Below are 25,530 nucleotides of genomic sequence, written 5' to 3' on the forward strand. Positions count from 1 at the left end.
TATGTTATTTTGCATTTTTATTAAATTCAAGAAGAAAAGCAATCAACCACACCGCCCTCAATCTGAGCTCATTTTGTGTAACAGAAAAGCCTCATGATTTGATGCTGATGGAGTAAAAGGTTTAATATTAAGTATATTACTTAACTTCACGATTCTCAACAATTCTCATTTTGATGGAGGGGATAACGGCGCAAGAGTTTTCATGAAATATTGACTTTTTTTCTCGTGATATGACGAGTTTAATCACGTTATTTTAAGCTGTTTTCTTAACGGCAGGAGATTGATGGAAAAGTTTGCACAGCAACTGATTGTATCTATAGTAAAGAGCTCCTGAGGTTGGGAGGAATTTAGTCCATCCTAATCTTTGGACAAAACGCGAGGACTAAAAGATTTCTTTGAATCTGAATCTTCATTTGGTTGATAATTATTTAGGATCAGTTGTATGTCTAATTTAAGTATATAGAGATGAGTGTTGACATTTTACTGGCGGCTCTCTACTGCCCCCTCTTGGTTATTTTAAGGTACTTTTTGTCACAGAAATCCTCTGAAAATCTTTGTAGTTTAATATAAATACCCTGTAGATGAGCAGCTTGAAATACAGGAGGCCTGAAAAGAAAAACATTACGAGACAAAAACGACGTCATCCCTTTGCAGTTGATTTATTTCAAGCACTTTTAATAGGAGAGAATAAAGGAAGATGTCACAGCAGACAGAAGCAGCAGCAGCTGTGTGACACCTATTAGTTGATTGGGGAACACTTTCATTTGAATTCTCACACACTGAATGAAATTCTCTGTGAACAGATACAAAAGGAGACACGTAAGCCTAAAATGGTTGAGAAAAAAAACAAAAACGGTCTCAAACAGCTGAACATGAATTGGATTTCACCTAAACTACCATCACAACATATTTCCACCCTGAAACACAGTGAAGAAATAAAAAGCTGAATTTAATCGTGAACCATTAGGTCCAGTTTCTCCCATTAATCATTTCATTTATTCCTCCTTTACTCAGTATTCATATCGGTGAAGGTTGGACTAAATTATTGCAAACTTGCTGCATAAAAAAAAAAAAAAAAAGTGTTATAATTCTAGGAAAAAAAACAAAAATTATTTATTTAAAATAAAATTTCTGATTAAAAACTCAAGGCCCAACCTTTAAAAAAAAGAAAAGAAAAAAAAGAGAAATTAAAGTCAAACAGATTGCTCTCATTTGACTCCTTTTACTTTCAAAAAAGGCCACGAGACACCACAGTGACACAGCTGCTCTAAGGTCCACCATAACGTACGGCTCGGGTTATCGTTAGCATTAAAACAAGACGGTTCCTTATCAAAATGTACAAGTTTCCCCGTTCCTTCATCCACCTGTTGAATTCTAGCATTTTAAAACACAGAAACCTGCTAAAATGTAAACAGTTCTTCATAAAACACATGAAAATGAAACAAAACCAAGAAAAGACGGCAGAGCTGTGATGTATGGAGAGAAATTTGTTCCAATATTTTTGAACGCAAAGAGAAAATTTCATGAAAAGTAATTTGAACAAACTAGGTTTCAAAAATAGGACTGAAGAATGTCTTAGTCAAAAAAAGTACTTGAGAATGATTTTTAACGTATATGTAAACATTCTACTAAGTTTGCTTTCTCAGATTTGATTTTTCAAATAAATTTTCATTTTTTATTAATTTTCAATTGTTTAAAAAGGGTTAGGGTCAATATTTTTTTATTAAATATTCAAAATAATTTTTTGTAATTAATAAAAAAAAAATCTAATTTCTTTTAAGATTTTCTTTCACAAAAAATTATTGTAAAAAAAAATAATAATAAATGTATGGAGGCAGTTGTGTAGACTAATATTTATCGGGCCACTTCGAGATTTATCTGTAAAATTGGACTTGAAAATTTTGTCAAAATGAGTCTCTTAGAACAATAAAAAAAAAAGAAAAAAAATTTGAAAAAAGGATGCAAATGTGGAAAAAGAAAATGGTATAAAACAAATTTCAAAATTAAATTAAAAAAGCAAACTTTTAAATGTTAAACAAAAGTTTTAACATTAAAAATCACTCTGTAAACCTTAACATTTCCATTTTTGAAAAATATTTTCTTCAAATTTTTAATTTTTTGTTGTGTTCAGAAATATTGGAGCAACTTTCCCTCCATACCTTTGCTTGTTGCGTTGATGCATGAGAAGCAGACTGGAAGCATTAACAGTTCCCACGCCATCCTGTCTTTCCTGCAGGAGTTTCAGCTCTGACGGCAGGAGGAGGAGGAGGAGGAGGAGGAGTTCCTCTTTTGGGCTTAAAACCCAGCGAGTGATGCGGAGCACCGATTCATACACGGTGTCCAGGACTAACGGCCACAGTCGAACACAGAATATATTTGTTGGGAAGTACTATGTCAAACTACTCTGTCCCATTTTTTCCGTCTGAAGCATCACAGGTCTTAAAAAAAAAAAAAGAAAAAAGCCTAAAAGGCCATAAATATCAGTTCCTGCAAATGAACTAAAATATTTACAGACTACTTCTGGCGCCACAGTGATCTGAGGAGAGGAGGTAAAGAGCTGAGGATGATGACGACTTCAGGATGATGTTTCTCCTTCTGGATTCATGCGTCGTTTGTTGGATCTAAAGCCCTTCTTTTCCTTTACACTTCGCTTTGGGCTGAGCGGCGCTCTGAGCGGCGCTCTGAGCTCCGCCTTCTTCTGGCCTCCTGCTGGGTTCGGGCTGGGAGGGGTTGATCCAGGACACCCTGGACGCCTCCGGCTTCGCCGTCTCCTCCAGGTCGAAGTTCAGCTGCTGCACGGCACCCTGCTTCTTGAACGACTCCCTGCGCTCCGACAGAGCCAGCTTCCTCACCGCCTCCTTCGGGTGGCCGCCGCGGTGCTGAGGAGAGCCCGACGCCCGCTGGTGGTTGCCGCCGCCGCCTACGGGGTCGTGGGTTTCTTTCTGCCCCCCGAGGCTCAGCCCCTGGCGACCGTGCTCCCCCACACAGACGAACCTGGTGCCGGCGTCTCCCTCCTCGTCCTCCAGTCCCTCCCCCTCAGACAGCGGCATCTCCATGGTGTGCCGGCGGGTGTTGTACGCCTTCCTGTCGCCGTGGTAACTCCCCTTACCCGTTTTGTCTCCAGTCAGCTTCTCCGCTGACTGTACCCTCTTGAGCAAGGGCGAGCGCGGCGGCTCTACGCTGCGGGGGCGCACCGAGTGACGGGCGACGGTGGGAGGGGACGACGTCTTCCCGTGGAAGCCCTGCAGGGATTTAGGGTGATTCTGGAGACAGGAAGGGGAGCACTGAGGGGACGGGGGCTGCGGCGGAGGGATACAGGCCAGAGGGGACGGAGGGATGCTGCTGGTGGACTTGCAGCGCCCTGCCTTGGCGTAACGGCCGTGGACGTGGAGGGAGCTGGGACGAGCCTGCGGTACCGGAGAGTTGGGAGAACTGGAGCAAGGAGACGAACTAGAATCTGATGGATGAGGAGAAACAGGAAAGGAGGTGAGATTTAGTGGAAACGTTTCCTTCTCGCCGATGAAGAAAGACTCCCACCTCCAGAGTGGTCCGGCGCGGGGGAGCGACACGGCGTGGACGGCCCGGGGGACAGGCTGTGTGTGGGGGAACCGGAGAGGCTGTCGCTGGACGACTGCGGGAAGCCAGAGGAGAAGCTACGGCTGTTCTGCATCGGGGGGGGAGCCGTATGCTTGGACAGCTTCTTAATGATGCGACGTCTGGTGCTGAAAAAACAAAACAATGTCGTGATTAAATCATTCCCAACGCTTCCCGAATCCATCTGTTAGTTCCCTCTTCCAGGTATTGATTTAGCAGAGATGAGCTTCATCATCGCTGTGCGACCCGACGCTCTGATGCGATCTACCTGCTCACACTGTACGTCTAAAAACCACATCAGATTCAGCTCCGCAGTGAGATGGCGCTACTCAGACTCATCTATCCGCAAGTTTTAAGACGACACTTAGGAACAATTTGCATGTTTTCTAAGCCAAAACAAGGCTTTGTTTTTGGTCTACTCTATAAAACCTGGAACTCAACACTATTTCTGACATTTTAAATTAAAAAGCTTCCTTGATTGGAAGAGAAATGTCTTCAAACTTGGAAACAAATTCCAGTGTATTGTTTTTTTTGGAATGACTGAGGATCTTCACCAGCACTTTGACAAACTTCTTAAATCAGGAAAAGGTTTTGAAAAGAACTTTGCTGCTTTCCTAGATTTTATTTATTATTTATTTTTATTCATTTTATTTTTTCTCCCTGTCAAGTTGATTTCTTTGAATTGCCAGGGTCCTACAGCATAAGGAAAGTTAAATTCAAGACTTTTAGAGACTTTTTAATGCCACTTGAAATAAAAATTTAAGACCAAATTCACAAGAAACACAAGAAAAACCTGCTTGCATCAACTTAACCCAAAGGTTTATTTTAACATAAACCACTGCACTAATGTTTCAAATTTTGAAAAGCTTCCCATACAGGAAGAAAGCTAAAAACACACAAATGACAGATATATTTTAACATTTATTTAACTGAATTCACAAACTTTGTTTTAGCAGGGAACAAAACAAATCAGTTTTAAAGCCACAACATAACCAGTGCTAAGTCTTTTTTGCAGCTATTTTTCTTTGTATGGTTTTCTTAGTATGTTTGATTTGGTGATAAGTGGAGGCGTTGCAGAGACAAGGGTGGAACTAAACTGAGAAATACCGGCTGTTTCTCCGTAACTCCATTTTGACGCTTTGTGTTTCGTGCTCCGCATGTGCGACTCCACTGCCTTAATTCCCATCGTTCTGAGCTTGAATGACTTCTTGCACTAAATCCACTGAGCCTCATGTATGTTCCCTGGTTTTAGCCATGGAGGAAACTCTTGGCTGGAGCCAATTTTGGTTACATTTACACTTGCTCATATTTTCCAGACAAAATGTTAATGGCGCATCTCCCAAATGTCCCGGCCGCTTTTATTGGTTCTGCTATCGGGACGGAACCAATAATGGTGAGCCGTTATTTAAAAAATAAAAAAAATTTTCAAGTTTCATTTAGATTACAAAAATAAATCGTAATAAAAATAATCCTATTTATGATTTTTTTATTTTTTTTATTATGACCAACGAAAGACTGATTTAAGACATTTTAATACCAATTAAGGCCTCAGTTTTGTTTTGAAGAATTCAATGCCTTTTAAGACTTTTTAAGGACCCTGCAAAAAATAGCTGCAGAAAAGACTTAGCACTGGTTATGTTGGGGTTTTAAAGCTGATTTGTTTTGTTCCCTGCTAAAACAAAGTTTGTCAATTTCAGCTAAATAATTGTTAAAATATATCTGTCATTTGTGTGTTTTTAGCTTTCTTCCTGTATGGGAAGCTTTTCAACATTTGAAACATTAGTGCAGCGGTTTATGTTAAAATAAACCTTTGGGTTAAGTTGTTGCAAGCAGGTTTTTCTTGTGTTTCTTGTGAATTTGGTCTTAAATTTTTATTTCAAGTGGCAAAAAAAAGTCTTAAAAAGTCTTGAATTTAACTTTCCTTATGCTTTTGCGGGCAAAATTCTATCAATTATTGCAATATTTCTTTAGACAATATGTGTATCTTTTCATAAAAACAGTATCAATATTTTATTAGATATGTCAGGAAATTCTGAGCACTCTCAAAATATCTCGACATACTCGCCGTATGTCAACGTGTGCCGCCGTGTTTCAGCGTACTCATAACTTTCAGAAAACACGGCCATAATTTTGCCAGCGTTTTTGCCAGATTTTTGGTCAGGCACACGCTGGTCTAAATCGTAAAGGTGTGACAGGGGCTTTAGGGAGAGTTTAGGATAAAAATAATGGTCCTTATAACAAGCTAGACTGTTTCTCTGGGATTATTTCTAACGTTGTTTCCAACTGCCTTGAATTGTTTGGGTAACAGTATGTGGAGACGTTCATAGCCTTCCTGCAGGGTTTAAACTAGTGAGATAAACTCTGTTCAGCAGGGCTGGATTTTACGCCAAGATGTTATTTTTCTTTGCAGTGAAAATAAAGTGGCGACTGAGTGAAATCCATGGATCTCCATTTATTTAACTGGACTTTACAGCTGAATACTTTTTTTTCCCGCAGCACCAGCCGCCATGCAGAGCCAACCCACCTCTCCTGACCGTCCTTCTTCTTGCTCTTCTTGCTGCGTCTGACCATCTTGGCCCTGTAGCTGGCCCTCCTGGCGGGGCCCACCTTGATGGACGTGTTCTCCAGCGCCGTTGTTTGCAGGGTCACCTTGTTGCCGCTCTGTGGGAAACATTTCAGCCAGTAGTTGGTGTGAAACAGACAAGCCTTTGTTTCATATTTTACTTACGTTTGTTTTTGAATCCATTTATCCTGATTTGAAGAAAATTTCTAACATTGTTCCGTTGACTAAAAACTCTGATAAACTCAGAACACCTAGAAGTATCTAAATGATTTATAGTTAAAGGAATGCTGAATCTGTTTAAACACAAGACTCTTAATCATTTAATATAAATTAAATAAACGGATCAGAATATTCAGCTTTTAGTCTTAGCTAACGGTAAATATGTAATAAAAAAACTGGTTAATATTTAACGGTTTCTGCTCAGTTTGTGCTCAAAGAATCGAATATTGATCAGAAAAGGTTCTAATCGTTCAATCCTCCTATAATCATTCTATTCATTTATTTTTGATTCATAGTTTCTATGCTCGTCGAAAGATGGAGGCTGACGAATAACAGCGAAGAAGTTGCTGTGGCAACCGTCTGTTTGTGCAGCAGTAAGTGTGGCTAAATTTAGTCAATGAAATTATCTGTCAGCTTCCTGCAACACAGGCCAGTATATTATAAAAAGGACGGCGCATGGCCAACATGACTTGTGTTCTCGCCAAGTACGTTCTGGATAAGAACGCAGGAAAGTATGGACTTGGGGAGACCGGGAGCACGCAGAGTAAATGTGGGACAATTGGAACAGAAGCGTACTGATGATGTCACCACACGCTCTGCTGGTCTAGAGCTGCATTTCATCTCCTGTTATTAACAGTCTTTAGATAACAATAAATCATGAGTTTTTCATTTAGTGGGTGAATAATGATTAAAACAGATAAACACAAATCAAATAAACATTTTGCCAAATAAAACAAAAAAACTCCATCATAGCCGGCGGTCCTTCACACACTGCTGCTGCAGAAGGGCTACCGTTAGCCCAGGCTGCAGTTAGCCTTGGCGAACCGCTGGTTGCCATGGTCCTCTCAACATCAGAACTCTTTTTAAAATTTTAATTATGCACTAAATCAGTAAATCGGTATATTGCGACGCGTAAAAGTATAACTTTCTCACCTCAAACTATCTTAAAACGTACTTTTATTGAACAACGGAAACAGAAAAGTGAACTTTTAATTTAATACTCTGAACTCTGTGAGCGCTATTCTGAAGCTGCTGCTGCCGCAGTGCATGCTGGGACAGCTGTCAGTCTGGAGAAAGACAAGTCTGCTGGGATGCAAGCTGGGTAAAGAGGGAGGGGCTAGAACAACATCCAGGGACTTTGTCCGTTCTCTGTCCTCTTGTTCTTGTGAATTGGAATAGTACTATGGCTGTAGCTGAGGACGTTTCACGAGCAAATGAGAACGCACAGATTGAGAAATGGCCGCTGACCCGGGAACCCACCCGCTGTAGCTAGCAGATCTGCTTGGGTCTTGTGCAAGCTAGTGAGGTTATGCTATGATGGGCTGAACGTTGCCACAGACAGTGTGGCGAGTCGGGAACATCTTTAGCGTTAGCGTGTCTGTCGACCGAGGAATATTTAACTGATTGATAAAGATGAAAAAATCTGTTCATGGTGAACAAAGTAACTGCAAGACCACAATATAAAGGGGAAGAGGTGTGTAGTGCTGTGGCTAGCTGTGCTCAGTAGCTAACAGGTTAGCCTCTTTTAGCTGGCTCAGTTAGCCATATTAAGCTAAAATACTTTTAACTTAGTAAACATCAACCGTTTGTCGTTGGGTTCAGTTCTGTTCCCAGATCAATGAGCTGTGTTATTACAGGATCAACACCAACATGTGTGGAAATGGGCGCCTATAGTCGTACCTTTAGCAGAAGCTCCACCACCTCGGTGTGGACCAGACCCTGGACGGACTCCCCGTTGACGTGGGTGATGAGGTCGCCGGCCCTCAGCCCCGCCTCGCGTGCCGGACTGCCGTCCTCAACAGACTGAACCCAAACAGAACAAAAGGAGGTTCAGGTTTGACCGTCCACCTTCAGGGAGGAACTTCACATTCTAGATTCACATCACAGGTCGGAAATAATAATAGAACATCATCCACTCTGGTTTTGTTTGCTTGTTAGAAGAACATCAGATGTTCATTTCCTTCTCGTTACCGTTTTAGTTTCAGGAGGAGGAAAGGGTGATGAGGTGTGTGTTTGGTGATGCAACAAAGGATTGTGGGTATTAAACTGAAGCAGAGGGACAAATTCTTTAAAGGGTAGGGAGGTAGATAATAACAGGTTATATTGGCAATATGCACAGATATAAAACTCCGGGTCAATAACTGATATTTAACATTATTAAAGATCATATTTGTTGAACCAAACACACACAACATGGACCCAATATTATAATACTTAAAGGAATAGTACACCCAAAACATGATTAGCCTTCATTTTCTACTCACCCCCATGCTGAACAACACTCTGGAGTACTTTTTTGATATCTCAAATGCATCTGGAGATCTGGGAGGCTTCTTGCTGTCTGCTGACATTCAAATAATGGAGGTCTATGGCGCCCGAGGCAGAAAGGTCCATAAAAGTCCACAAAAAACGTGTCAATATTCCTCCATACTGTTCGTCCAATGTATTCCAAGTGTCCTGAGTGGGTAGCATCCAGAATTTACTCGAAACGAAGTCATTTAGAATGTTTTAGAGCATAAACAGTAGTGTATAGGATTTCCTGAAAGTGTGTTCACGAGTCTACGGAAACCGCGGCAGACCAAACCAGATGAAAGTGCGCATTCAGCGTCTGCTCTGCCGATAATGCAAGCGTAGAAGAAGAAATGTGCTGTTTACCTGTGCAAAGAAAGAAACAACGAAAGAAAAATGTCTGAGGACTTCAGTGTTGAGGAAGAGCATGAGTTCTTTGCCGAGCTGAATGCGCACTTTCATCTGGTTTGGTCTGCCGCGGTTTCCGCAGACTCGTGAACGCGCTTTTAGGAAATCCTATACACTACTGTTTATGCTCTAAAAACATTCTAAATGACTTCGTTTCGAGTAAATTCAGGATGCTACCCACTCAGGACACTTGGAATACATTGGACGAGCAGTATGGAGGAATATTGACACGTTTTTTGTGGACTTTTATGGACCTTTCTGCCTCGGGCGCCATAGACCTCCATTATTTGAATGTCAGCAGACAGCAAGAAGCCTCCCAGATCTCCAGATGCATTTGAGATATCAAAAAAGTACTCCAGAGTGTTGTTCAGCATGGGGGTGAGTAGAAAATGAAGGCTAATCATGTTTTGGGTGTGCTATTCCTTTAAGGCTAGATGTTTGACTCAATGAACATTAGATAAAAAACACAGATTAAAATATGGGTTTTAGAACGAGTGAAATTTAATGTTTATAGAGTTAATTTTGATATTTGGAAATTCCAGGAAACAGAAATGAAACTTTATCAAACTTTCCAAGAAAAACGTAATAAAAACAATCCACTGGACTTTGTTTCCAAGTTTGAAGACGACACTTAGGAATAATTTGCATGTTTTTAATGCCAAAACAAGGCTTTGTTTTTGGTCCACTCTATAAAACCTGGAACTCAACGCTATTTCTGACATTTTGAATTAAAAAGCTTCCTGGATGGGAAGAGAAAAGTCTTCAAACTTGGAAACAAAGTCCAGTGGATTGTTTTTCTAAATTTTGTGGAATGACAAACTTCTTAAATCAGGAAAAGGTTTTGAAAAGAACTTTGCCGCTTTCCTAGATTTTATTTATCATTTCCTTTTATTTATTAATTTTATTATTTCTCCTTGTTCAGTTGATTTCTTTGAATTGCAATCTTTTCAAATTGTGTTTTTCAAATCACTTTTTTCTTCAAGCCTCATGCACGTGCTCGCTTTCACCAATAAAAATTTTGCTGCCAACGTCCAGCCGACCGATAGAAATCCATTTTCAACCAGAAGTGAAGAGAATGTGGTCTGTAAAATTATTTTAAATGTGTAAAACTCAAATTTTAAAAAAGATAAGAAAAAAAAAGGAAAAAAATCTGAAGTGCTTTAAATGTTAAAAAAAGTGAAAAAAAATGTATTGAATTATTTTTTTCCAAAACATAATATTTGAGAAAAGTTTTTTTTTGACTAACACATTTTTTAAATTGGTACTTCTGGATTGCTTTTATGTTTATTTCCAAAATGTGTTCTTTGCTTTCAACAATGGGACAAAATTCACTCCATAAATTTGACCTCATCAAACCAACCTGAAATAGGACCGGTTCAGGTTTGCTTTGATGCTGCTAACTTCAGATGGGTCTACAGACCACCTACCCAGACCATGTGGTGAACCGTGTAGACGTCGCTGTCTCCCATGTACACCCTGATGGCTCGCAGGGCAAAGCCAAACCTCCTGCCCGAGCTGTGGATGACCACCGGGGGCCTGAGGCAGCTGACGCTGACGGGCAGGTCCCGGCTGGGGGACGAGTCCCGGGACGAGGGGTTGGACGACAGGGACAGAGATGATTTGGGACTCAAAGGAGGAACTGCTGAGTCGTCTGGTGTCAGAAGGCAGGAAGTATTTAGAGTCAAACAATCTGCTCTTATTTGTGCCGTTGAACAAAGCTGCATCTGGGTCTCACCTGGGGTGATGATGAGGGACAGACCGGAGACTGAAGCAGACTTGGGGACGTTGCCAGACGGGGATCTGGGTTTCTCTGGGGTCTCAAGTTGGTGAGCGATCCGCCGGGACGCCCCTCTACGGAACGAGGGCCTGGTTCCCGTGCTGTTGCTGCGCAGTCGGATCCGCCTCAGGTTGGAAACGATCCCGTCTGTAAGCCAGGGTTCAGAGTGAGCGCATGTTCCCCCGCCAAACATGAAGTAACGACGGACGAGCCGCTTTACCTTCCTCCTCAGCGGGGATGGCGAAGCGAGCCGTGACATCCAGGCTCTGGGTGCTGCTCATCACCAGCGGGCCGCTGCCGCCGCGCTCTGGGTGCGACGGGCTGGAGGAGGCACGTGGACGAAGGCTGCGAGAGGGAAAAAAAAAAGACACGTTAAAAATGTATCACTAGCTTTATTTAGACATTTAACCCAGAATGAACCCATCTACAAGATCAATATGTCCTTTTGTAAAGATACTTTTCTTCTCCATGTAAATATCACATATTATTGAGCTTAACCTTTCTTGTTTCTGCTAAACTAGTTTCCTAAAGAGACAGACAGACTTTGAAGTTCTTCCTAAAAACAAGACTTATTTCTCTTTAAAAAGAGCATCGATGGGAATGAGGCATATAAGGCACACACTCGCACATCAACCATCCATCCACGTTCTTCCGCTTTATCCGGGGCCGGGTCTCGGAGGCAGCAGTCTAAGCTGAGATTTCCAGACTTCCCGATCCACTCCAGCGGCTCTGGGGGGGCCCTGAGGTGACACAGGGCCAGCTCAGAGACATAGTCCCTCAAGCGTGTCCTGGTCCTTCCATGAGCCCTTTTCCCAATAGGACAAGCTTGGAACAGCTCCTAAGGGAGGCGACCAGGAGGCATCTGGAACAGACGCCCGAGCCACCTCAGCTGACTCCTTTCAACGTGGAGGAGCAACGACTCCGAGCTCCTCCCGGGTAACTGAGCTCCTAAACCGATCTCGAAGGGTGCGCTCAGCCACCCTGCGAAGGAAACTCATTTCGATCACAAGACCCTTATGGACAGAATCAAACCCAGGACCGTGACGTCGTCTGGTATGGCGAAGCCAAGGCCCCACCCTGGAGCCAGCCCTGGGGTTGGGGCCTGCATGGTGGCTGGGCCATGCCCCCGGGGCCCGGCCGGGTTCAGCCTGAACAGACGACGTGGTTCCACCTTCCTGTGGACCCACCACACGCAGAGGGATCCGTAGGGGTCAGATGCAGAGAGGACCGGGTGGTGGTTGAGGGGGAAAGAAGTAGAAAAGTTGCACTCCACCTATAAAAACCTCATTCACTGAAATAATAATATCCCTGCGTTATAGATTCTTAAAGGCCTCGCATCAAAAAAATACTGCGCAAAATCAGTGCAATGCAATACCTCGGCTCCAGGCGTCCCGCCCCCTCCACAGACACTCCGCTGCTCCTCTCCCATATTGTAGCTGACCGCAGACAGGAGGCCGGCTAGTTTTGTTTTTATGACCGAAATTGCGGAAAACAACTCGTGAAGTTTGACCCGCTAGAAGAGCGAGGTGCGTGAGAACGCTGGGACCCTTTTTCCACCTGGATCTCCGCTCTTTTTGGCCCTCATGTCCCTCCGTCGTCGGACTAAACTCGCCCCCACTTCCTCGCTGCCTCGGCCGTATCTAGACCCACAGTGTGTAGCACAGACCACGCTTCAATATTGAGCATAAATCAAAAATGTCTGCGTCAAGCTCACTGCAACACACTGCTGTAAGAGTATAATCAGGAAGCGCAGTAGGAGGGCAAAATAGGTTTAGCGCCACCGCAGCACGGGAGGAGAATTACGCCCAGGAACAAATGGATAAAAATAGACCGGAGGAAAAAAAAAACATGAATCGATTCTCTTGCGGACGTGTTGATCGGATCGTCGGCTGTTGGATCGATGCATCGATACAAAACGATTATTATTTACACCCCTACTGCTCAGTGGTCCGCGGTGCATGTATGCTCAGACACGTGAAACATTAGAGGGAACACCTGCGCCAACCATTCCTCATACCATGAGTGTCACACAAATAGATCCATCATGCGATCGGTACAAGTTTAAAGTGCAGATGAATAAAATCCTTATTTTTGGTTTTAGGCAGGAAAATTCCTCCATATAAGCAGAAAACCTGCAGGATCAGAACAGGGAGGTTCATTGGGTCCATCAGAAGCTCAGACTCACCTCCCCCTGGGTACATCTGCCTTCTTGTCTCCACCGGCCAAGTTCTTGTATCCGTCTCCCAGTGAAAGGCCTCCCCTGCCGTCCCAACGGTCCTCCTTCTCCTCGCTGTGGCTTCGCTCCGAGGAAGACAGGCTCTGATTGGACGGTGTGGACGTGGACAGGTGTTCTGTGCTGCTGTACACCTACAGATCAGGAAAAGCAAATGCGTCATTTGATGCGTTTAGTCTTCCTTACACAACGAGGAGCCGAATCAGAGCGACGTCCACCTTGCTGAAGCGGTGAGCGACTGAGGAGAACTGTCGGAGCTCCAGGTTGGACTCGTCATCGTTGGTTTCGTCGTCATCGGAACCCAGATGGCAGTAGCGCTCCGACCGTGCTACAGGAGGCAGAGGAGAAGAGAGAAAAAATTGGATTGGGCAACAGCTGATGAGATGTTTCAGAAATAACCGACATACTGTCAAAGTAGCTGGTGTCCTCTTCAGACTCCAGCTGAGGTATGAACTCTGCTTTCTGCCTCAGGAGGCCGTTCCAGTCCAGGCCCAAAAAGAACATGTGACTCTTCACCTCTGTGGTTCCAGCTGTAGACAAAACACATCATTAATGATTCTTTCTGAAACATCTGAACGTAGCATAAACTGTACAACAAATTAACCCTTAAGCATCTTTAATGGTCCATTTTTGACTCCATACTTTTAGACTGGGATTTTTTCTGGGCTCCAGCCTTTAATATACTACTACTGAGAACGAACTACGGAGAACATCAGCCCAGTTCTAAAGTCCTTCCTCAGGCTCCATGTATCTCAGAGAATAGACTTTAAAATACGTGTCTAAGTCTAAAAATCACTGAAAGGCTCAACGCCAAGAAACATTCCAGGCTTATTGTCAGTGGATCAACAGCCAGACCAATCGGGTCTACTGGCTTTAATCAACCCTTCAGAATCAGAACCAAACACGGAGAAAAGCTTTTAGTTTTTATGCTCCACTCATCCGGAATAAAATCCCAGAAAACTGTAAAAACACTAAAGCCCTCAGTTGCTTGAAATTGAGAAAAAGTGATTTGTTTAAATCAGCAGTGGCGGCTGGCCAATAGAGGGCGCTATGGTGCCGCCCCACTCCCAATGACACTGATTAAGAAAAAAAATATTTTTTTTATAATTTTATTTAAATTAAAATGTAAAATATTTCGAAATATATCTGTATATATATATATATATATATATCTGTATATATATATATATATATATATATATATATATATATATATATATATATTTTAGATGTGCAAGATATTTAATTGATATTTAACCTTTAATGACTAGTAAAGCGTAATTCAATATTGACTCGTTAAAAGTTGTACATGTGCAGCAGCTCCTCTGCAATAAAAAAAAAGGTAAGGAGTGACAGGAAGTGTATTTGCTGAGAGAGACAGAGTGCAAGAAATGTCCTTTTTCAGGACCTGGTTTAGCAAGAAGGCTAAGCTAGCAGCATGTAGCTTTATTCTGCTTTCTCTGCCTCCTTTTTTCAAATGTCAGGATCTGAGCCAGCATGGATAAAGATAGCTAGGACGGATTTAAAGCACTTTCTAGAAAAGACAAAGAAGCAGGAACAATCTGGGATTCACATGGAAAATAATATAATATAATATAGTGTACTTTTTCTAGACGTTTGTTAGCTTGCATAGTTGCTTATAAATAAACTACGGAAGAGGATTAGAGCCACTGAAAAAAAAAAGTTAACTGATTTTTAAATATTATTTCAGTTTAATATGGGAAAAAAGTCAGAATTCTGACTTTAATCTCAGAATTTTGGATCTTAATGTAGATGGGCACCATGAAGGAAGAGATGTGGAGCACTCAGCTTCACTGACAAAGATGTGAGTTGTTTGAGAGGGCCAGTGACACATTGGTGGAAAATGACGGAATTAGGCAACTTTTTACGTGCCCGAGGGGTCCCCTCATTAATGGAGGAGCAGGTGATTAAAACAAGAGAGCTAGTCTCTAAAACAGACATGGCTATGGCTTGATGCGAACATGTTTGTTAGCTGTCAGAATTCAGAGAAAAAAGTCAGAATTCAGAGATTAAAATCAGAATTCTGAGATTAAAGTCAGAATTCTGACTTTTTCCCCATACTTAACTGAAATAACATTTTAAAATCAGTTTACTTTTTTTTTTTTTTTCCCCAGTGGCCCTAATCCTCTTTCGTAATAAACACATTCTCAGTAAATAGTTTTTATATATTAAAACCAAAAACTGACTCTGTTATTAAATTGGTACATTATTTTTTTGTAGGTTTTTGACCCAATTTTGGACCTTGCAAAACATTGATTTGTCTCAGAAGGGCAAGAGTTATGCATAAAAAGTAAACCTACGCATTAAATTATTTCTTCTTATTAAATTTTTTCGAAAGATTCTCGCACAACTGGAAAATCGCCCCAAAAATGGCACAGTGTACGCCCGGCTTAAGCCACCACTGTAAAAATCGCATACCACAACTTATTGTTAATGTGCCAGCTACAGTACAAATAAAGGTTTATAAAAACAAAGTTTGTTTTTTGGGAATTAATTGGGGACTAGAAGTCTGTTTTTTCAGTATTATTGTATGACCATGATGGATGAAGGTTTAGGAGTGTTTGTTCTTTCACATATGAGAGTAAATCAGAAATAAGTAAAAGAGGCGACAAAAAAAACTAAAAGGTGAGAAGTTATGGACTAATTAGGAGGGAGGACGATCACCTGGTTAAATGTTCATTTACGGAAAAATAATGTGCGTGTGTGTGTGTGTATATATATATATATATATATATATATATATATATAAACAAAAGATGATGAAAGGTTTCTTCTCTGTCACGCTGCCACTGACCTGTTCCCAGACGCTCCAGAGGGTTCTGTCTCAGCAGTCGGGTGATCAGGTCCTGAGCGTCGGCTGGCAGAGCATCTTCACCTTCAGGCCAGATGATGTCATCTAAAATCAGCAAAGCAAAGACACCGATTGTTGCAGAGAAAGAAAGAAAAAAAAATCCCAGGTATGTATTTTTCCGTTCAAGTAATTCAACTATAAACACATTTGAATCAATGACATACATTGTGTAAATTAAGTACTAAACATGCCACCATTTTTCTCAGTAAATATGTTTCTAGAGGCGCTATTGACGTGACGTTTTCACCAGATGCAACCCATACATACCAATAAATCAAACCATATATGTCCAGAAATTAAGTTATGTGTAATAAAGTGAAATGGGCATGGAAAGACAAGACAGCAGCTGAAATCTCTCAGTATTAGAAAACAATCCTCCTCCTTATCAGTGCAGATTAATATCAGCTGGTTCAGAGCCAAATGACGGCCTTTAAAAAGGCGTCTCTGGTATCACACAAGAAACACCTCACAGTGGGTAAAAGTAAAGCGCTGTATCAAGAATAATAAAGAAAAAAAACTATAGAATTGCTTACAAAAGGATTTCTAAACTTCTGAATGTTCCAATGAGCACTTTTAATGATTTTTTATGACCGGCGGAAACGCTGTTATGTGTAACCAAACATCACTGTCAATAGAAATGAAAAACGACTCACCGTTTACCACCTGACCAAAGAGCTGCTCTGGAGTGTCTCCAAAGAAAGGCACACAGCCCACCAGAAACTCGTACAGGATGATCCCCATGGCCCACCAGTCCACTGGTTTGCCATAACCCTGCCTCAAGATGACCTCAGGAGCGATATACTCTGGAGTGCCGCACACCTGCAGAGGACAACAGAGGAGGGAGGGGGAGGTGAGCTCAGTTTGAGAACCGAGGCCCAAACCCTGAGAGGACGAGGCACCCGACCTGTTTGTCTATAAACTCCCTGGTGTCCTTTTCGATGTGTCCTTCGTACAAGTTGGTCGTCATGTTCATCAGACCGATCTTCGACAGCCCGAAGTCCGTCAGCTTAATGTGACCCATGGAGGTGATCAACAAACTACCAGGAGAGGGAGGAAGACGGCGTGAAGAGAGAAGTACGGGAATGAATGTTTGGTTTGGCTGAAGAGGCGCTCACTTGTCTGGTTTGAGATCTCGGTGCACGATGCCGTAGTTGTGGAGGTATTCCAAGGCGAGCACCGTCTCTGCAAAGTACATCCTGGCCATGTCCACAGGGAGGGGGCCGATGTTCTTCAGCAGGTTGGCACAATCCCCGCCTTAAAGCAGAGAGGAGCTGGTTACAGAGCAGCAGCTAATTATGAGGCAGAGCAAAATCGGAAAAGTGCATAAAGCATTTGCTCTAAGATATTAATAGAATCCTCCTTTCTGAATTATTTTGATGGGCGGTAAATAGAGCAAGTGGCTATCAGGGTTCCTACAGCATAAGGAAAGTTAAATTCAAGACTTTTTAAGACTTTTTAATGCCACTTGAAATAAAAATTTAAGACCAAATTCACAAGAAACACAAGAAAAACCTGCTTGCGACAACTTAACCCAAAGGTTTATTTTAACATAAACCACTGCACTAATGTTTCAAATTTTTAAAAACTTCCCATACAGGAAGAAAGCTAAAAACACACAAATGACAGAAATATTTTAACAATTATTTAACTGAATTCACAAAGTTTGTTTTAGCAGGGAACAAAACAAATCAGTTTTAAAGCCCCAACATAACCAGTGCTAAGTCTTTTTTGCAGCTATTTTTCTTTGTATGGTTTTCTTAGTATGTTTGATTTGGTGATAAGTGGAGGCGTTGCAGAGACAAGGGTGGAACTAAACTGAGAAATACCAGCTGTTTCTCTGTAACTCCATTTTGACGCTTTGTGTTTCGTGCTTCGCATGTGCGACTCCACTGCCTTAATTCCCATCGTTCTGAGCTTGAATGACTTCTTGCACAAAATCCACTGAGCCTCATGTATGTTCCCTGGTTTAGCCATGGAGAAAACTCTTGGCTGGAGCCAATTTTGGTTACATTTACACTTGATCATATTTTCCAGACAAAAAGTTAATGGTGCATCTCCCAAATGTCCCGGCCGCAACAACGCTTTTATTGGTGCCGCTATCGGGACGAACCAATAATGGCGAGTCGTTATTTTTTTTAAATAAAAAAAAAAAGGTAAATTTTAATGTTTTATTTAGATTACAAAAATAAATCATAATAAAAATAATGGGCAATGGCGTTGGCAGAGAAACTGACAGATGGATTAAAATTCAACAGGAAAACAGTTAAAAAGATACTAAGAACAAACTATGTGGATGTGAAGATGTAACATACAGCAGAATGGGTTGTTGACTCTTTCTTTAATTTTGGGCAAAAGTTCCTGTGATGTTATGAGCCGGAAAGCTCTTGAACTCCAATACCCAGCATGCAATGGGGCGCATGGCGTCACGGGTTGGAGGCTAGAGCGAGAGGGAAGGTCTGAATGTAGCTTGCTACTGAAAGGTTCTGTGGAAGTTTGGAAATAAATATACAGAACAAGTTTACACGCCTCGTCTGTTCTATATAGAATCGAAGAACAAAACAGTTCCAAAAACCTTTAGAAGAATCTGCTGCTGCTCAGCCGCCTGACGTCGGTGTGCAGCAGCAGATCAGTGTGGTCTCCACCTGCCTCCTCCAGCTGGGCGGAATAAACGCCTCTGAAAACTCCCCGCCCGAACAGAGCAAGCGATCTTCATCGCAACACTCATGACATGCTTCATATTTAAAATACTGCCACACTGTTGTTGCTGAATGATGCAGCGGCTGATCCAAAAATCCGGGAAAGTTTCAGACAGCTTGAACAAACCAACAAATCCAGCAGTGCGCCCAACCATAGATGGAGCCCCATCAGTTGGGATAGATGTCATTATCTCCTTATCTCTGCAGATTCCTCTTCGCGCTTTAGAGTCCCTGGTAACCTAGCAACCGTGGCAAACCATGCCCAGCAATCAGCATGCAGAAAAAAAGGTTCCCTGCATACTTTTTACTTTTCATTTTATTATGAAAATAGACGTGGCCTCTCATGATCAATGATTTGATTAGTGTTTTTAAAAACGTTTTTTTTTTTTTGTCATAGCCATAAATAGGTCTACATTGTAAAACTTCTCACAATCGACTGAAACTCCGCCCACGATCGACTGGTAGATCGCGATCAACTGGTTGGGCACCCCTGGATTAGGGCTTCTCTGTTTCTTTTGTGGGTCTGCTTCTGTCTCCTTGAATCCCAGTCGGCTTCAGCAGAGGGCTGCACCCACTGAGCCTGGTTCTGCTGGACGTTTCTTCCTGTCAAAAGGGAGACCTTTTCTCCCCACTGTCGCTGCAGCATTCGGTGAGGGATTGAGGAGTCGACAACACAATGCAAACAGATATCTACAGTCTCCACGTGCTCATCAGGAGGAACGAATCTTAGACTGAGCCTAAATGTCTGTGTCAACGTGAAAACTGGTGAAGAAAACAGCAAAGGACTTACTGTTGGGACTGAAGGGAAACCAAAACAATTTTCACTACTTTGTTTTAGTAAATCCCAACAGGATCCACTTAAGTCTGTGGTGGTGATGAGACAATTAGTGAGAAGGTGAAACCCTGCCCCGCTGTTCATAGTTACCTTCTACATACTCCATGACCATGCAGAGGTGCCTCCTGGTCTCAAAGGAGCAGAACATGGAGACCACAAACGGGTTTTCAGCAAACGTGAGAATGTCTCGTTCCACAAACACCTGCTGGATCTGGTTCCTGAGGATCAGGTTTTGTCTGTTGATCTGCTTCATGGCGAAGCGTTGGCGGGTCTCTTTGTGTCGCACCAGGTACACGGCTCTGCGTGGCGGCAAAAAGATGGACCCGAGATTTAACAACAAAGCAAAAAAGATACATTCACTAAATCAAGGAAGGGTAAGATTTATGAGAGAGAATTACTCACCCGTAGGCGCCGTTGCTGATTAGCTTTATGGTTTCAAAGTCACTCTCGCGTGGTTTTCGACAAGGAGGGGTGGAAGCTGCTCGGCTCTGCTTCCAGAAAAGAAAGAAAAAACCCAAAAAGCTGCTTTGTTTGTCTTAAAGTATTATTAATGTCGACCAGTCATGTAAAGGGTCGTCACGTCTTCGCAGAAACGACTGAGGTGAGAACAAACCTGCACAGGTGTTGCCTCTCCAGAGTCATCGGACTCCCTGCTGGCTGATCTCTGACACGGGCTGGTCTGCTCCAAATGGACCACCTCTGCAGGACCGGAGGAGAAACAGCTTCAGGTTCTATTCAGGGTTTCATGCACATGTGAGCAGCTCAGTGTGAAGGGAGTGAGTGGATAGAGATCGCCCCCTGCTGAAGAAGTTTAAGCCGGGTATACGCTGCACGAATTTTTGGCCTTTTTGGGCAGATTCTCCAGTAGTGGGACAATTTTTTTGATGTTAACTCCAAACTAAATATTTATTCAATAAGGTAAGATTTTTATAAATAAATCAATGACATAGTGAAAAATTAACCCTTATTTTTTCTCTTAAAAAATACCAAATGACCATTAGGGGTGTATATCACATCCATCATGGCGATTTGATTCAGTATCGATTTCCTGACCCAACGATTCGATTATTTTTGACACTCAAGAATGCACCACCATACGATTAATCGTAATTTTTTATACCTTACAGGCTAAACAAAGTTTCAAGTTTGAAATAAATCAATGAAAGCTGCAATAGCGTTATGCATCAAAAAATACTGCACAAAATCAGTGCAATGAGTGCAATGCAATATCTCGGCTCCAGACGTCCCGCCCCCTCCACAGACGCTCCGCTTCTCCTCTCCCAAATTGTAGCTGACCGCAGACAGGAGGCCGACTTATTTTGTTTTTATGACCGAAATTGCGGGAAACAACTCGTTAAGTTTGACCCGCTAGAAGAGCGAGGTGCGCGAGAAAGCTGGGACCCTTTTTCCACTTGGATCTCAGCTCTTCTTGGCCCTCAAGTCCCTCCGTCATCGGACTAAATTCGCCCCCACTTCCTCGCCACCTCGGCCGTATCTAGACCCACAGCGTGTAGCACAGACCACGCTTCAATATTGAGCATAAATAAAAAATGTCTGCGTCAAGCTCACTGCGACACACTGCTGTAAGAGTATAACCAGGAAGCGAGGTAGGAGGGCAAAATAGGTTTAGCGCCACCGCAGCACGGGAGGAGAATTACGCCCAGGAGCAAATGGATAAAAATAGACCGGAGAAAAGAAAAAAACATGAATCGATTCTCTTGCGGACGTATCGATGCATCGATACGAAACGATTATTATTTACACCCCTGATAACCATAAATATTGCTCCTAATTTTTGATTGCTTAACTTAATTATATCTTTTAATTCTTTTGCATATCTTTTTTAATATAAATATACACATATCCCTTCAAATTATTATTATATAGCTCTTTAACATATCTGCAGATAATGTTTCTACCTTATATACATTGAATATATGATTCTTCACTATAATGCCTATCTGTTTGTCTTTTGTTGGACTCTGTGGTTGAACCTACTTCTGATGTTTTCTCGCAGTCAGTCCTGCATTAGCTGATTGGCATTACAGTTGGCTTCTATTTTCTGGACAATTAATCCAATAAATAATTTTCCAACCCGCTACCACTGCAAATTTGTGACGTTTAATCTTCAGATTGTCATTTGTGGAAGTTTAACGATGGTATAATAAGTGGATAAAGATATAAAAACAATGATTAAGGTTTCACTGCACCTTCCAGTGGATCTCTGGTGAGGCCCAGTTGGCTGATGATGTATCTAGGAAGGTCGGTCTTGATGCCATGGCCTACTTTGGCTTGGCCCTCTGCAGCTTCCAAACGCTGGTAGAACTCCTCTGGATCAAATTCCTGTACGGTAAATAGAATAGGAAAACAGAATGAGACTTTAGCTGGTGGGTCTGAAATACAGAGAGTTCAGAGAAGGAAAGGGGAGAAGGAACTAAAGACCAACAGAAAAGACAGCCTAACCAATGGAAATATGCAAAGAACAGAAGGAATGACCCTGAGAAGGAGCAAAGGAAGAAAGGAAAGATTAAAGTGAGGAATAAGCATTTACAAAACAGTGAATAAATACAGAAATATGAACAATTTTATATCATATTCTTTTAACTCATCCAGAGCACAAAAACATTCAAATCAACTTTTCTCCTCTATAGGAACCCAGTGGGTTAATGGAAGCTGGACCTCCAGGTACCCGCTGTGTGGTACAGAAATCCTGCTGCTGCCTCAACAGGAACAGCCCATCTTCAAAGGAAAAGTCCGCTCATATTCAGAATTCAAACTCATAAAGGAACTTTAAATTTGAAATTATTACATACTTTTCAATAAATAAATGTTTTTTTAATTCAGAGTAATTCTCATGTGAATGTGCTTTACTGCAGGCATCCATGTTTGTCAAAGAACACTACTGCCACCTACTGGTTTGTGACGTCACGGTGCGGTATCGGCTGTTGATCAAGTCCCAGTGCTGTATCTGGTGTTTGTCACAACGCGCTATTATCCAAGTCATCTTGAAAACATTCTTCTTCCAAATGTTGGCTACATATTACGGGTTTTTTCTCTGGCCAGAAGTTCGATGGCAAATCCTCCCTCTTCAAGTTGGCGATTCAACGACCAACCCGTCCGTGGAGGATCAGGAATCAGAAAGGTGCAATATCTTTTTTTTTTCACGGTAACCTCAGGGAATGGAGCCATTTTTGTGGGGCATTTTAGAGGAGAGAACTTCTATTGTTTGTACCAAGCGCAACCAACAACAGACATGAATTTTCAGCATGTGCTCTGTGCGTTTCACCCGATGTATTCCAACATCCAGCTGCCATGCACGTGGGCATTGTCAGTTTCACTATAGCTCTGGTGAATTTCAATGGTGAAGTCCTCTGGAAATCTTCAATAATTGTTGTTGATTGCAGATGTGTCTAGTAGTTCCCATTGATTCTGCTTGTAAAGCGGGGAGAATGGCGCTAGGCTAACCGCACCGTGACGTCACTGCTGGAAGATGACAGGAGGGAGGGGTTACTTAGCCTCGTGAGACCATTCTGATCTCGCGAGCTTTCAAGATTTCACTCGCTAATCAGTCTGGAGACTCTCCGTTAAAGAAAATTTGGAGCCGTTCACCAAACGAACGTCCAATCAGCGTTGGCTTTGAGGCGGGTCGAGGTGTGACGCAACGAGAAGCACGACAGTTCAGTCTAAAGAACATGGCGGCTTCAGCCGATGAAACTAGCGTTAGCGTGGCTATCGAGCAAGTTTTATCGGAATTACAGAGTATTTCTTCACTGAAAGAAGAGCAAAACACTGCTATGGAGGCTTTTCTCAGAGGAAAAGATGTTTTTGCTCTTCTCCCGACTGGTTTCGGCAAGAGTTTGATCTATCAATTGGCTCCTCTTCGTCTTCGCTCTGTTAGTACGTCATATGCTTCGTTGATCTGATTGGTTTATTTGGCCCGTCTATCACCAACATAGGCCAATCAGCTAACCAGTATTTTCGCCCCTTCCCAAAATTACTTCAACGGAAGGTTTCCAGATGGATATGCGGAGAAAATCCATCTGGCGGAGTCAGGTTAGGTGTTACTATATTTGGGCAGAAATGGCCGCTCCAAGACTCAGTGACTGCAACGAAAAAAAGTATTTTTATTCCTGAGTAACTTTAAATTAATTAAATCACTGCAAACCTATTAGTTTTAGGTATAAATAATGATCCTTTGATTATTCCTTGCTGACCGGACTTTTCCTTTAAGAGATGACTCACCGTTCAGCAGACTGAGGAGGCAACTAGTTTGATCTTTGGGGCTTTAGGATTGCTGGACCAACATTCAGCTAGGTCCCTCTGCTAACTACCATTACTAGTAGCTCTTACCAAACACTCCAGCAGTCTGGCAGGCCTGGAGATGATGATGAGGATCTTCTTCACCAACTTGGTGATGATGGTCACCTCCTCGCTCTCTGAACGCTCATAAGCCTGAAGGGACCAGAGAGCGATTATTATCGTTATTATTAGTGGGATAGAACAAACAATACAAGGTTAGAGCTGTCAGTGTGGTAAAAATCTGGTTGTTATTTGAAATTGTAAAGGTTCACTTTTTTTGCAACATAAAACTGACTAAATCTTTTTTAAGTTTTAGTCAATTAAAACTATCAGATATTGTTACGACTAAAATTCGACTAATAGTTTTCGTCCTGAGGACTAAGACTACAAATGAATCTAAGATGGCTGTCAAAAAAACACTGCAACCAACCCATATTAAGGAGTAAAAACTCCTGTTGGCAGATTTTACTTATCAAAGAAAATCTTGACTTTTTTCGGATGCGTGAGGAAGACTCACCTCATGGAGCAGTTTCTCCAGCTTTTCCTGCAGCTCCACGAAGTACCTGGAGGTGACCAGGCCGTCCTGGGACTTGTCCAGGCAGTCCCTGGCCAGCTCCACCAGCTGGTGCTGAATGAATCCCAGCACGCCGTCGGCCAGGGGGAGAGACGTATCTGGAGAATACTCTGAAATGATGTGGACCAGCTGACCCTCCATCTGAGCAGTTGCCTGGGAAACCACAACAGTCAATTTGATTTACTTATAAGATATTGACTTGTAAAGAAAATATATATCCAGATGGTTTCATTCATTCATTCCAACAGAAAGCCACCAGTTTGAGGTAAAACAGTGTATTTCACCTTGGGGAAGCGCTCTTTGTAGACGTGATTCATCATGACAACCTCATTGTCGAACGTTCCGCAGGTCCGCCCAGGGCTAGACGAGAACCAGTCGAAGGACAGCAATGGAAACAGACAAAGAGCAAATGTTTAATGGATGAATATATGAAAATTCAAAATCTGCAGAGCATAACAAAAAAAAAGAAAAACCTGATCAGACGTACAGACAAAGAAATTTAACATTTGCCTAAAAAATTCAGGCCACTGAAGTACGACTGCCTGCTGTAGGAGTCAGTTTAAGTTTTATTCACTGGCTGTTTATCAGATTTGAGTCATTAAACTCCGATTTGAAAAGAAGCCATTTGAATTTCTCTGATCCACAGGATCAAAATTGTACCTAAAAGCTCAAACATGGTAATAAAGTCATCATTAAACCATGGTGGCTGCAGAAACCAATAAACTTCAGCTGTAATTAGGATTAAATATTGGAAGCGTTTCTCTGCAGAGATATTTGATTAGATCAAATCATTTTCTTATTTTGTTTTGAGGCGGCTGTGGTCAGCATAGCTGGTGCAACATTAACATGCCGGCTGTTTTCAAAGTTTTGATTGAACAAATAAGAGTGAGGAGGATCTGGAAGCTAAGATCTGAAGTCAACATTGGACTAAACATTTATGCTTGGAGATTTAGCTGCATTACACACAGCTAAAACAACAAAGTTCGTGGTATGTACTTCTTCCTCTGTCTCTGACCCCCCCCCCCTGCCCAATACACACATACCAGGGTTAGCTGCAGGCAGAAGGTTAATACCCTGATCTGATCCTTATGCCTCATAGCTTTATCCATTTATGTCATTATGTTGACATAATGACAGTTTCATGATACGAATCGAATCACGACTTCTTTGC

At 42.1% G+C, this 25,530-nt stretch overlaps 1 protein-coding gene across 6 annotated transcripts in view; it reads right to left on the reverse strand.

The window, feature by feature from the left end:
- Nucleotides 1-2,069: 2,069 nt before the first annotated feature.
- Nucleotides 2,070-25,530, reverse strand: part of mast3a (microtubule associated serine/threonine kinase 3a) — a 55,727-nt gene continuing 32,266 nt past the window's right edge. For all 6 annotated transcript variants that reach the window (XM_038283537.1, XM_038283538.1, XM_038283540.1 and 3 more), the window contains 21 exons: nt 24,644-24,719; nt 24,303-24,512; nt 23,837-23,938; nt 21,697-21,829; nt 20,100-20,185; nt 19,889-19,974; nt 19,577-19,785; nt 17,071-17,209; nt 16,860-16,992; nt 16,609-16,774; nt 15,899-16,000; nt 13,491-13,613; nt 13,302-13,411; nt 13,036-13,217; nt 11,071-11,195; nt 10,809-10,997; nt 10,501-10,724; nt 8,057-8,179; nt 6,119-6,255; nt 3,538-3,722; nt 2,070-3,457 (listed from right to left, as the gene is read on the reverse strand). In XM_038283537.1, the coding sequence (XP_038139465.1) occupies nt 2,622-3,457; nt 3,538-3,722; nt 6,119-6,255; nt 8,057-8,179; nt 10,501-10,724; nt 10,809-10,997; nt 11,071-11,195; nt 13,036-13,217; nt 13,302-13,411; nt 13,491-13,613; nt 15,899-16,000; nt 16,609-16,774; nt 16,860-16,992; nt 17,071-17,209; nt 19,577-19,785; nt 19,889-19,974; nt 20,100-20,185; nt 21,697-21,829; nt 23,837-23,938; nt 24,303-24,512; nt 24,644-24,719 (3,676 nt within the window). In that variant the 3' untranslated portion in view covers nt 2,070-2,621. The remainder of the gene's footprint in view (nt 3,458-3,537; nt 3,723-6,118; nt 6,256-8,056; nt 8,180-10,500; nt 10,725-10,808; nt 10,998-11,070; nt 11,196-13,035; nt 13,218-13,301; nt 13,412-13,490; nt 13,614-15,898; nt 16,001-16,608; nt 16,775-16,859; nt 16,993-17,070; nt 17,210-19,576; nt 19,786-19,888; nt 19,975-20,099; nt 20,186-21,696; nt 21,830-23,836; nt 23,939-24,302; nt 24,513-24,643; nt 24,720-25,530) is intronic.

Source organism: Cyprinodon tularosa, unplaced genomic scaffold (genome assembly GCF_016077235.1).
Source record: "Cyprinodon tularosa strain WSP-4 unplaced genomic scaffold, ASM1607723v1 ctg195, whole genome shotgun sequence".
NCBI lineage: Eukaryota > Metazoa > Chordata > Actinopteri > Cyprinodontiformes > Cyprinodontidae > Cyprinodon > Cyprinodon tularosa.